The sequence below is a fragment of the Microdochium trichocladiopsis genome (assembly GCF_020744255.1).
Source record: "Microdochium trichocladiopsis strain MPI-CAGE-CH-0230 chromosome Unknown B0I36scaffold_12, whole genome shotgun sequence".
Classification (NCBI taxonomy): domain Eukaryota; kingdom Fungi; phylum Ascomycota; class Sordariomycetes; order Xylariales; family Microdochiaceae; genus Microdochium; species Microdochium trichocladiopsis.
The window spans coordinates 1,661,013-1,673,196 of record NW_025763555.1 but is presented as its reverse complement, the minus strand read 5'-3'; the positions used below and the strand labels follow the sequence as shown (position 1 = coordinate 1,673,196).

Below are 12,184 nucleotides of genomic sequence, written 5' to 3'. Positions count from 1 at the left end.
AGTCCACCGGCCAGCTTTAATACGAGCTAGGCACAGGACAGTACTGACACTACGGCTAAGCTCCATTTACCGTTGCAAACCCCACCCCGGCGCCCCGGGGCGAGAGCGGGGTGCAAGTCGCCATTTCAGGATAAGGTTACTCCGATACGAATCAGCCAGGTGACACTGGCTAGTACACTGTAATGGGAATTGACCGTCGACTGTACAAGTCGTCTTGGTCCGAGAAACCCACCACACTGTTGACACGGGGCAGGCAGCGATCTACGCCCTCTTAAGGAGCATCGTAAACGTTGAGGGCAAAAGAAACCTGCCTAGAGCGGCGTGCTCACCACGTTGGGAAGCTGGCGGGCGTGTTTGCAACTACGAGTTTGTGACATGGCGTTTTCTCCACTGCTGCTGAACCACCCATTTGTCTCTCCATTGTGGTCCTACCGTTTGACCCCTACCCGACTGATGCATCGCATCCTAGTCCCCGCCAACCCCGCCGCTCCAAGCGGTCGGCACGATCGAGCCCGACCCAGCTGGCATGTTCAGCCCTCCTGTCGCTAATTCACTTTGGTTTAGGGCTTGGAGTTTCGCCTAATGCTGGCCTCGGTCCCATGGACTGGATTATCCTCCCCGATGTGGGTCAAACTGAGCCGCATGCACACGGGAAGTTTCATGGGCCAGCCAGCCACCTTGCGAACCAACCTCCATTGCCGGGCCAAAACCTTCGTGGAAGTGATCCGTGGATGATCATGTCATTACCTCTGGCGGGGTAACCTGCACATGCATCAAGAGTCGCTCCACGGCAACGTCTTTGGTGAACCTAGTGCCTTCAGATGCCTGTCGAGACAGAAAAGGAGCCCGAGCGCTTCACCCATACTCACACATCAGGGCCTGATCCTACAATATCCGTAACAACATCGTCCCAATATGGCCGTCAGGCCAGCTTTGGTTTCCAACAACATTATTGAGCAGGGCATGTTCTCGGCCTGCCTGGTCTTTTCACTATTCGCGGTCAACTTCTTTTCCTCCGTCTTCTCACTCATCTTGCAAGTCCTTCTCCTTGTTACCCGCTTGCCCCTCATCTTCATTACCATCGCCGCCTACGGGATACTACTGCAATGGTTCCCAAGTGGCTCCGTTGTTAAGAAGCTTGCTTTATTCATACTGATGGGTATCTCCGGCACGTGGTGGACGGACCTACAAATCGATGGCGTTAGACGTGGCTCGGTAGCCCAACAGCCATCCTGGCGCCTGCCTCAAGGCGGCTCCGTCATCGTGTCATCGGCAACTTCTCCTATCGACGCTGTGTACCTTGCTGCGGCCTTCGATCCTATCTTTACTACATCTTGTCCTGGGACGCGCAAAGTGCGCCGGCTGGGTTTGCTTCAGGCAATCCTACGCGGGTTTCGGCGAATCGGGGATAATCCTCTTGGAGGCGCTGCCCTTGGGGAGCTGGAGACCTTGCTTGTGGAACACCCAGCGCGAGTCATTGTGGTGTTCCTGGACTGCCCAAAGACGAACAACAAGGGCCTATTGCCCCGCTTATCAAGCCTAGTCGCCGTTCCCCCTTCCACAAATGCCTTCCGAGTCAGCATCCGGTACACGCCGCCGGACGTGACAACACCGGACCATGGCGGGTGCCTGGCAATCCTCTGGAACGTGCTCTCCAGTCCTCTGCACCTTATCCGAGTGCATATCGCCGACGACGTGAATGTCCACACCGCTTTGTCACAGTCACACAAGACGAACAGCGAGCCTGCCAATTTGGTAGCGCGGCACAACGGAGATGGTCCGAACCGGAGTTCAAGGTCGGGGGTGACACGCCGACGCACAACTAAACGGCCGCTCAGGGTTCTCGGCGTCATTAAAGAATGAGTACAGCAAACAGGCATCAGCCTTGGGTGGTCAGCATACACTTGCTGTGCCGACTCTAAAAGTTGGAAATTGCCCAGAGCCCCTTTGCTGCCGCCTTAGACATCTGGAGCTCAAGAGCCTTAAACGATGGATGGGCCAAACTCTACGCGAAGACATCAAGCGAACTCTTGCAGCTCGTCGATGGTTGTATAAGCAGCAAAGATGATCTTGGGAACGGGTCTACTAAGCCAATCCCGGACACTCTCATCCACAGTACTTACGGATAAAGCGCAGACGAGTGATTTTGTCATACAGAAGTAAGGGAAGCTTAGGAAAAGCCTCAATCAGAAATAGAATTTACTGGTAAATCTAGGGTCATATGAGTCTCCATAGAAAACTGTCTCGCCATCCTTGCTCCAGCGTAGGAAGTATGAAGGAGGATCTAATCGTGCCATCTCACGGCCATCGTCTTGATCTGGAGCCCGACTTCGACCTGGCCAAGGTGAAAGCTGACCTAACCTGTGCTCGAAACGGATTTTCCTTTATCCAGCATCCAGGGAGCAGGCTGTCACCAGAAACTGCGAGTTCTCTTGATGTGGTCACGGATGGCCTCTACAGTTAACGGCTGGTTCCCATTCCTCTATGAGTTAAAACATCTTTGTGGAGGCAGCGTCAAATGTAACTAGCCCCCGCAAAATGGAGTATTCTACAAGCCTGCCTTGAGAACATCATTGTGCAAAGTGAGCGTAATCGCCTTCAGCAAGAGCGATGGGTAAAAATGGTTCCAACACGTTACCTTGGAAGGATTGCGCGCAAGCCTGGTTTCTCACACATGGCGAGAAGTCAAATGTTGTATGACATTCAATATCAAACGCCAAAGTGAACATAAGGAACCCAGAGCGGCCGCCTCGGCTCCGACCCTTGTCTCAATTCAGCGTCCCTGTCCGCTCCCGATGACCATGACTTTCCGCGTCCGGCATCCTCGAACTCCACCCACTGGTCTCGGAGCGTCCTCATCGCTCGGTGAAGCCCCCGGCTTACGGTTTCATCCCGGATACCCTCATCCCGCAGAAACTCGTACGTCATTCTCGCCATGTCCACACATAACCCGTCATTTACGCTCCAAAGCGTGCCCACTACATGACGGAACCCCGCAAGCTGGCAAGCATTGGCCAGATGGATGCTCTCGTCAACAGACCCCTCATCCAGGATCTGACCAGTCCCGCATGCCGAGAGGTAGGCGAGGAATGGCGGATTCGAGGTAAGGTTGGTCTCTAGGAGACTCGCCACCGTGAATGGCTCCCGATCCCAATCGTCGAGGAGCAGCTGGCTCTGTAGCGGTTCTTCGGGATGCGTGCTGCCGTGGCCAGCAAAGTGGAACATCCTGCAGGCCTCCAAGGCCGACGAGACGTCGGTCTTGTGCGGTCGAGGCCGGTCGTGCGGCAATCCCATCGACTCGCAAACAGCCACTACCGCATCAACCTCGTCGCTCGCATGTTTCAGCGGTGCCTGTTTTGGCGTTTTCTGCATGGCAACGACAACGGCGTTTCGGGTCTCTCCGGCTGCAAGCGCTTGCTGTGGCCGTCGCCGACTATGTATGATCGCCTTGACGGACGATGCGTACGACGAGACGACCCTGTCAACCGCCGTCTCGCCGGTGCGCCTCAGATGGTGTCCCGCTGCATGGAGTGGAAACCGGGTCAGTGTGCCAGTCGGGACCCACCACACGTGCGGCCACTGATCGTCCGACGGAGGCCCAGTAAAACCGAGAGCATTAAGAATGGGACAGACGATGGCATCCCAGAGCCACCCAAGCGTGTCAAGAGTTCTAAGTTCCCGGGCATGGTCGTTGAGCGCCTCTCGGGAGAGGTGTGGCAGCTCCAGCAATCGGATGCCGGACTGCTCAATGACCAAGGCATCGCAGCGATACGAGCTCACGTTCAGGACGACGATCGGGCCGTGCCGCGCAGCCTCCAGCATATCGGCTTCCGATGCCGAGAGGAGGAAGCGCTCAAAACCGGACTTGGAACGGATCGTCTCGAGGAGAGCGGCAAGCTGGGGTCCAGCGTCGCGGCGCCGATCGCCTTCCGTCTCTGCGGCCAGAGTGGGGCGCTCGGCAGCGAGGGAACGAGCCGACGCCGGTGCGTCCAGTTGATCTCGCAGGTCGATAAAGGAACGTACCAGGTCGGGATGCTCGCGTTCGAGAGCGGCAAGGTCGGATTGCTCGAAGAGGGCTCCCGCGATGACACCACGACCAGTCTCAAGCAGTTCGATAGCAGCAGCAGGGCCTCTGTTGGCATGCAGAGCAATGGCTGTCGCGTCCGACGAGAGTCCGACAGCCGCGGAGAGGAGGTGCCGCTTGTCTGAGTTCTGCAGAGAACGGGGCGTCAATAAGGGAATCAAGTCGATCGTCGTTTTGGCAATGGCGTATGCTTGTCGATCTTGAAGTATAGCTGGGGATGTCAGAAGATGACGGCCGGCTGCGACACGCATGCTCACAGCGGAGGCGGACTGACGCAAGGCAGCGACGAAGCGTTCCTTGCTTTCCTCAAGGTCTGCCATCGCGCCTATGCGTGAGTGTCTGTCGCCTAGACGAACTCCGAGGTTGATTAAGAACATAGCCCGGTACGGATGATCTGACGGGGTGGCATCGATGGCTTCTCGTCCTACTTGGATCGCTTCGTCGAGGTCTGCCATCGCTCCGTTCCGCGAGTATCTGTCGCCTAGACCAATTCCGAGGTTGTTCAAGAACCTAGTCCGGTTCGGATGATCTACCGGGGTGGCATCGATGACTTCTCGTCCTACTCGGATCGCTTCCTCGAGGTCTGCTATCTCTGCAGTCCGTGAGTATCTACGGCCTAGACGAACTCCAAGGTTGTTCAAGAACCCAGCCCGGTTCGGATGATTTAGCGGGGTGGCATCGATGGCTTCCCGTGTCACGCGAATGGCTTCCTCGAGGTCTGCCATCGCGCCTGTGCGTGAGTATCTGTCGCCTAGACCAATTCCGAGGTTGTTCAAGAACCTAGCCCGGTCTGGATGATCTAGAGGGGCGGCATTGATGGCTTCTTGCCCTACTTGGATCGCTTCCTCGAGATCTGCCATCTCTGTAGTCCGTGAGTATCTGTTGGCTAGATGATTTCCAAGGCTGTTCAGCCATCGAGCCCGGCCCGGATGATGTAGAGGGGTGGCATCGATGGCTTCCCGCGTCAGACGAATAGCTTCCTCGAGGTCTGCTATCGCTCCGTTCCGTGAGAATCTGTCGCCTAGACGAACTCCGATGTTATGTAAGAACATAGCCCGGTTCGGATGATCTGACGGGGTGGCATCGATGGCTTCTCGTCCTACTTGGATCGCTTCCTCGAGGTCTGCTATCTCTGCAGTCCGCGAGTACCTGTCGCTTAGGAGAGTTCCGAGGTTGTTCAAGAATCCTGCCCGATCTCGATTGTCCAGCGGGGTGGCATCGATGGCTTCCCGTGTCACACGAATGGCTCCCTCGAGGTCTGCCATCGCTCCAGTCCGTGCGTATCTGTCGCCTAGACGATTCCCAACGTTGTTCAAGAACATAGCTGGCTCGGGATGATCTGACGGGGTGGCATCGATGGCTTCTCGTCCTATTCGGATGGCTTCCTCGAGGTCTGTAATCGCTTCAGTCCGTGAGTATCTGTGGCCTAGAGAACTGGTTATCCTGGTAATTCGAAGCGGCTCGTTAGTAGTCCGAAGTCTTTGCCAGGGAGGAAACTTGTCACCCACCCTTCGAAGCTTTAAAATCTAGAATAGAATCGGCCCTTGGTGTCGAATGAGTGGAAGATTCGACCTCTGCCCTGCCTAGAATCACGCCCGAGCCACGCACCCACATGCGGCGAGCTATCACATGTTTAATTGCCATTCGTAACTGCTGACACTCAATGCTGACTTGGCATCTTCGTGGCTTGGCGCACTCAGCCTTCAGCTGGCAGAGTCTGCATTCGTTGTACTGTAACCACCCTTTGGAGAAACTTAGCTTCTAGGATGGGGGCCACCTCGTCATAGCAGCGTCATGGCTCGTCTTAGACTTTCAGCCGACAGTCAGCGCGTGCTGTGTCGTCACTTGTCAGCAAGGCTCCAGAGTTAGATTTGCAACTCCTCGCAAATCCACCGGTGCAGGGTCGCCACATGCTCTAACCTGGTGCAATTGTCATTTTCTGTAGGATCACTGGGACTGACTGACATGCATGCGGGCGCCCACGGTGGAATATGTCCGTCAAAGTCCTGTTTGTGGAAGCAGTCCATCCTTAAGGCCCCCCTGGGGGGAATGGCTCACTACCCCGTAAGCCCAGACACCTAAGGCATAAGGTTCAAGCCATGGACTCAGGCTCCGCCGCCGCCGAAAACATGCATATAAACAGAGGCGCCCACTGCCGACTGCTATCTGAATAGTAGGAGACAGAGGTCACCAGCAATGCATCATGGCCTTCCCAAACCTCCCAAAGCGATTTGCCTTGCTCGTCGGCATCGACCTGTACTTTAACGACGGCTCAAGAAAGAATGAAAATGGAGAACCACACTCTCTCAGAGAGCTTCGAGGCTGTGTCAACGATGTCCGGGCGGTCGCGGAGTTACTTCGAAATGAATTCCAGCTGGAGGAGCCTCGCATCCTCACTTCTCCCCTGACCCTGTCAAGCTTCACGTGTCCCACTGAGCCGACAGAGCCGTCAGATTGTCGGCCCACATTCGACAACATCAAGAGGGAATTCGACACTGGCTGAGCAGGCTGGTCCTGGTGACCTCTTCTTTTTTCACTTCTCTGGGCATGGGGCACGGCTGCAACCGACGAGCAAATCCCCGCCCGGGAGGCTGACAGACCCATCCCTGATGACGATGGACTTTTGCTGCGGAAAGCCTGCAGTGAGAGGATGGCAGCTGAACGAGTGGCTGAAAAGGCTCAACGAGAAGCAGATTCGGACCATTGTCATCCTCGACAGCTGCCACTCTGGCGGCGCCTGGAGGACTGGTGAAAACGTTCGAACTCCAGAAGGCTGGACGAACGTCCCCAACCTTCCCGCCGACGAAGAGGCAATCACAGAGACCGCTGTCGAATCGGGCAGCCGCGATGGGGAGTTGGAAATGTCCTGGTCCATCAACCCGGACGGATTCACGCTGATGGCAGCCTGCGAAAGTCATGAGGTGGCCGCAGAGAAGACTGTCAACGGCACATCTTACGGCGCATTCACCCATGGACTCTTGGCGTGCCTCAAGCAGAACCGACCAAGCGAGGCAATTGTGACTTATCGGAATCTGCGCGACCAGGTCGTCAAGTGGGTCAACGGACAGACTCCTCGGGTGTTGCCGAGAATGGCTCCTCGTCTCCGAAGAATGCCAGCCTGTCTCGACCATACTGTCCGCGAAACACCAGGTTGGTTCACGACGACCGTCCGATGGCAGGGGGCATTCCTTGCTCAAGTGGACCAACCGGGATGCAACCGGAGGCCCCGGCACAGTGCTTCCTGCTCCAGGACTCGCAATGACCCGAGCGGCGACTTGTCATGCACATTGGCCAGGATTCATCCAGCCATACATGTTAAGGCTCGGCCGATACTTTGGGCATGCGAGGCACACCGCGTCAGTCGCGTCCAGACGAGGCTCCGAGCAGTGTTTGCCAAGGCCTGCGGCTTCTCACAGGGGCTGGCTGACGCTAATGCGCTTTCGAAGAAGGCTGCTGTGAGGAGCCAGCTCCACAGGCTCGACATATAAACAACTTCACCCCAATTCACATCCGCGGACAGCCATCACGTTCAACACATCTGAACGACCGCCACGCAGCGCGCACGATGGTGTCGGCTATTCTACCGGCCCGAGTAGCGACAGCTACTGACCGTCATACGACCATGTCAGCCATAGCATCGGCGCCAAATACCGCAGACCAAGATGGAGGCGTGCCTGGCACCGTTCCTAGTCTCGCCTCGCACCACAATACCGCCAGCACCATTGATGGGGCGACTCTCTTCGCCCCTCTCGAACAACTCTTGTTGCGCGCCTGCAAAGTCATATACGGTCCCTCAGAAAGCACGGAAAAGCTTGCGGCGCTTGAAGAGATCGTCAAGCAGGTTTTGCTCAAGATACGCGAACAGAAGCAGGCGGGCGACACGAAGGCACGATCTCCCCAACCTCAAGGCCAAGATTCCGACACAAGTTCCACAGACATCACGTCTAACATCCAGACGGCAACATCGAACGAGGTCTCGGCCCGCCGAGCGTTGCCTCCTCGTCGCGTCCCTCGTCGCGTCCCACCTGCATCTGACCCTCACTTGTCTCCCAACCTGCCGCAATCTGCTGCGGCAGCATCCGACAAAGCGATCGCTCCGATCAACGATGCTACTAAGACACAACCAGCGGCGGTAGTGGCGACCGTCGAGGAGGATCAGCAAGCCGGCGACAGCGACGGAGGAGCGGCGGATACTCTTCAGCAGCGTCTTAGCTGTGGCCAAGCGCCTTCGTCCAGTGCACCAACGCCTGACGACGGATCCGCCAGCAGCAGTGAGGATGGTTCCACGCCTGCGACAAGCCCTGACAGTGGCTGTGCCAGCAACAACACGACCACAGAAGGCACCGAGGACGAGAGCATGACGGACAACACCACCCATGCAAGCAGCAACCTGCATAAACAACGCGATGGGGTCGGCATGTCCACCAACGTTGAAGCACAAGTCTCCACAAATGCGGGAGCGACCACTGGCGACAAGACAATCGAGCCCGCCAGGACCGCTGACGACACTCCGACGACTCCCGATCCTCTCGGCAGCGGCTTAGATCTCAATCGGCCAGGCGACAAAGACCTTTCGAGCGGCGACGCAGACGAACACCGTGGCAGAGCTCATGAGCCTAGCGATGAGCAATCCAATCCAGGCGCGGCCAGTAGTGGCGATGCCACCATCATCATGTCCAGTAGCAATGGCAATCATTCCGCCGCTGCAGCAACAGGGCGCCCTGGATTACGGCCGTCAAAGAGAAAGCCCGCGGACCCGGCAGGGGACAGTCCGGCGAAGAAACCTAAGGGCGGTGACTCGGGCAATGGAAGCAAACGCAAGAAAAAGAAGCCAAAGGCCAAACCCAAGATTCTCGACCACACACCGGAGACAATGGCCAAGCTTGCTGAAGCAAAGCCGCCCGAGAATATTCCGGAAAGTTTCGACGACACCACTAAGGAGAAGCACCTCTCGAAGAAAGAGGTCGAAGAGATGTGTGTCAAATGTTCCCTTCAGCTGGAGGATGATGTGCTGCAGCACTGGGATCCGTATGAATCACAAGGCATCCCTGCACCGGTCCGGACGGTGAATCTGTCGGGTTTTTACTACAATCACGCCTATTTGATGTTTCGGTACGCTACCGCGGATATTACGAACACAGAATACACCAGAAAGCAGCTCGAGGTCACGCTCAACTCCATCAAGTATTGGATCTTGGTGCTGTGTGCTTTGATGCCCGACAAAGGACGTCTCCAGGCACAGGACTTGCGGGAACACTGGCTGAACAAGGCCAGACTTGATACAGCTTTGCCACGCGGGGAGGAAACAGATTCTTCACGACAGCTGGATGACGACAATGCACGCCCGGCTACCGAGAACCATCATCCTCTGCTGAAGCAGATAGCTTCAGAGGTGAAGCACGAGCTAACCTGCCTGAAAGATATTGCTCAGAACAAATCGATCAATCATCTTAAGTACGACATCATCTCTATCAATCTGTGGGGAAACTTCACATCCATTGAGAAAGCTATAAAGAGCAATGATGCCCTCAGGAACACATACTTGGAGAAAGTAGGATACAAGCGCGGTTGCACGGTTAGTACGGAAAACTTGGCGCTCAAAATTTTCAAGAGCATACAAGTCACGACCCCGCATACCTCAGAAGCTCGCGACGGTATGAGGGGGCCAAGGCATGGAAGTGCTGCTTCCATAGATGAAGCTCGGGTCGAGTACGCTCTTGGCCGTGGCGCCGTTGTCTTTGCAGCATCGTGCTATCTGGGGGAGTGGGCGCCCCTTCACATCCCTGCGGCAAGGTGCGTTGACCACACAGAATTGTTCTTCGTTGGTGTTCGGTTTTCCATCAAGCGTACAAACTGACGAAGCCCACGGCTTCCATGACTCAGATTTCCACACAGATCCAAGCCAAAGCTCCCACCGGCGATGGAGAAGTTCAGGACCGACGACTTGATGATCCCTTTACAGAGAGACAAGGGCATAGCCATTTTCTGCTACCTCATTCAGAGCTTCGAAATCAGCTACTCATTCTTTTGTGATAAAATAAAGGGGGAGTGGACTCAGCAGGAATGGGAAAATTGCTACAAGAAGTTCAAGGCTGGCTTCGATGAACACGCGACGAGCGCACGACCATCATGAGGGGTGGGCCAAATGGACAATTATCTTGTGTACCCGTTCCGCCACCTATACAGGGCCCCCTCAGACCTTTCTGTGTTCTCAATGATATCAAGACGGCTCAACTCGTTAGCGACATCGTCTCGTGTGATGTTCCTACTCATCGTATCCCCAATTAGGAAGGAATGACCTCGGTCTTCATTCCTTCCTCATTCGGCTCAGGCCATACTTGAACACCCTTTCACCGACTCTTCTCCGTGCTGCACTAATATGCGCACCATTTAATAGAACCATTACCCTGACATACTCCATCGTACCTCATGATGGCATGTGAATATGCCCTCTAGAAGTCGATGCTACGTCCATATATGCTAGACCACCATTGAACCCTGGGTTACTCCTATCTTCATCGTAGCCTTTCCATTATGGCGACTAATTCCTTGTCTGACATACTTCCAACGATCTGTACATTCACACCCGGGCTGAATGAACGACCTGGGATGGATGTGCCTTGCGCCCAGTCTTGGACTTGTCTAATTGTTTCCTCGCTGTAACCCGACTGACTGAAGAGAAACCCGCTAAACACAGGTTGAAGCCCGTTTTGTGTGATCAAGAATCGGCCGTCGCCCGTCGGGTCTACAAGCGGTACACCAGAAGCTTGCGCCATGACAGCTGTCGGCCCACTGCGAGAACAATTGGTGCAAGTACTGGGCATCAATGGCATCCTTGGTCCATATTTGAATCGTGTTCTCGGGTAATGAGCTCGGCTTCACCATGCTCTTGACATAGTCGAGTCGTGGTGGTGCGGAACCATCGAAAGCCATGAGGGATCACCTAGGAAGGGACGTTGGACCGTCGCATGGATCGAAATAGGGTAAGCCTCTACGATTGTGGAGATGCGCCTGTGCGCAGCAAGCCCACGATCAAAGAGATTCCCTCCAAGGAGCCCAGGTTGAAGTTTACGCCGTTAAGACTTGACCGCATGTCAACAGATGATCAGACCCTATCAAGTGAGCGCGAGACTGACGACCTGTGCGAACAACATGACACGTTCCACTCAACAAGCAAGAACGGTGGCGATGGGCAGGAGGAGTTGGGGGCTCACGAGCATGAGGGTTGGTGCGAGCAGCCACTGTTGCGCCACGGACAAGGCCACGCCACAGACACGTTGTCGCGTGTAGTCCCGTTTAGGCAGGAATGATGTTCAGATGAAATCGGTGGTCATTCCTTCCTTAAGGGGTGAGTCCCACCACAGCCAGCCGAAACGGGTCCAGCCAATCATGATGAGGGGAAGTTTGCACGGCTGAAGGACTGCAATAACTACTGATCCATAGCTAGTGTACCGAAGCGGCGCGATAATGCCAGGACCACATCAACGCACTGATTGCTACGACCAAACAACTGGCTGGTCGTTGCGACAACGCCTGTCGCGGCCACGCCGTCAATCACAGCAACCATGGGTGGCGACCCCCTGCAGCCTCTAGGAGTGACACGCTGCTCTCGCAGCCGCTACTGAAGGCATGATGAGGAAAGCACGACGCCAGCATGCCACGGGCTCAGGTTGTTTTTAAGCACAATGCATATCGTCGCGTAGCCATGTATGTGAATTGAGTCTCCCCCGCGGTCCATGTCCTGCACTTTCTAAGGGTTTATCTTGGCTTCTTCCGGTCTGCCATACACTGAAGTTTGACCACGGTCCGTGGCTCATGAGTCAGCGAGTACATCGCTCAGGCCTCTGAAGTACAGTAGTGACCCCTAAATGTGTCCGCTTTTCGTACTGAATTGCTGTTTCCGCACGGACCAGCTAGCTGTGGCACACTGTGACAAATACCGTGCAGGAAGCCGCACAATAAGCACCTATCAGAATTGAAGTTTACTTCTGGTGGGCTGCTTTTGCAAGAGTGGCTTTAGTCCCAGCTCTCCAGCAATCAACTAAGCCCCCGCTCGAGCCCAAGATTGTGACTCATTATGGACGACTGCGTCCGTTTATC

At 55.4% G+C, this 12,184-nt stretch overlaps 4 protein-coding genes across 4 annotated transcripts; 2 read left to right on the top strand and 2 right to left on the bottom strand.

The window, feature by feature from the left end:
* The first annotated feature begins 432 nt into the window (after positions 1 to 432).
* Positions 433 to 2,226, top strand: B0I36DRAFT_425659 (uncharacterized protein). The gene has a single exon (XM_046162345.1). It carries the CDS (start codon positions 916 to 918, stop codon positions 1,861 to 1,863), a length of 948 nt encoding a protein of 315 aa, XP_046006136.1. The 5' UTR covers positions 433 to 915; the 3' UTR covers positions 1,864 to 2,226.
* A 483-nt stretch (positions 2,227 to 2,709) lies between these two features.
* Positions 2,710 to 6,111, bottom strand: B0I36DRAFT_377937 (CHAT domain-containing protein; the record flags this gene model as incomplete). Its single annotated transcript, XM_046160616.1, is given in 6 exon segments — positions 2,710 to 4,409; positions 4,437 to 4,676; positions 4,698 to 4,814; positions 4,842 to 5,309; positions 5,325 to 5,527; positions 6,005 to 6,111. The coding sequence occupies 6 exon segments, from the start codon at positions 6,109 to 6,111 to the stop codon at positions 2,710 to 2,712; spliced, it is 2,835 nt and encodes a 944-aa protein (XP_046006135.1).
* Positions 6,112 to 6,455: 344 nt separating this feature from the next.
* B0I36DRAFT_47078 (uncharacterized protein) lies at positions 6,456 to 7,432 on the bottom strand. The gene has a single exon (XM_046162925.1). It carries the CDS (start codon positions 7,213 to 7,215, stop codon positions 6,562 to 6,564), a length of 654 nt encoding a protein of 217 aa, XP_046006134.1. The 5' UTR covers positions 7,216 to 7,432; the 3' UTR covers positions 6,456 to 6,561.
* Positions 7,236 to 10,491, top strand: B0I36DRAFT_337932 (uncharacterized protein). Its single transcript, XM_046155713.1, has 2 exons — positions 7,236 to 9,877; positions 9,968 to 10,491. The coding sequence occupies exons 1-2, from the start codon at positions 7,650 to 7,652 to the stop codon at positions 10,215 to 10,217; spliced, it is 2,478 nt and encodes an 825-aa protein (XP_046006133.1). The 5' UTR covers positions 7,236 to 7,649; the 3' UTR covers positions 10,218 to 10,491.
* The last annotated feature ends 1,693 nt before the right edge of the window (positions 10,492 to 12,184 follow it).

Coding starts and splice junctions, on each gene's coding strand:
- B0I36DRAFT_425659 (XM_046162345.1), top strand. CDS start 916: ATGGCCGTCAGGCCAGCTTTGGTTTCCAACAACATTATTGAGCAGGGC.
- B0I36DRAFT_47078 (XM_046162925.1), bottom strand. CDS start 7,215: ATGGTCGAGACAGGCTGGCATTCTTCGGAGACGAGGAGCCATTCTCGG.
- B0I36DRAFT_337932 (XM_046155713.1), top strand. CDS start 7,650: ATGGTGTCGGCTATTCTACCGGCCCGAGTAGCGACAGCTACTGACCGT. Junction 9,878..9,967: donor CTTCACATCCCTGCGGCAAG/GTGCGTTGACCA, acceptor TCCATGACTCAG/ATTTCCACACAGATCCAAGC.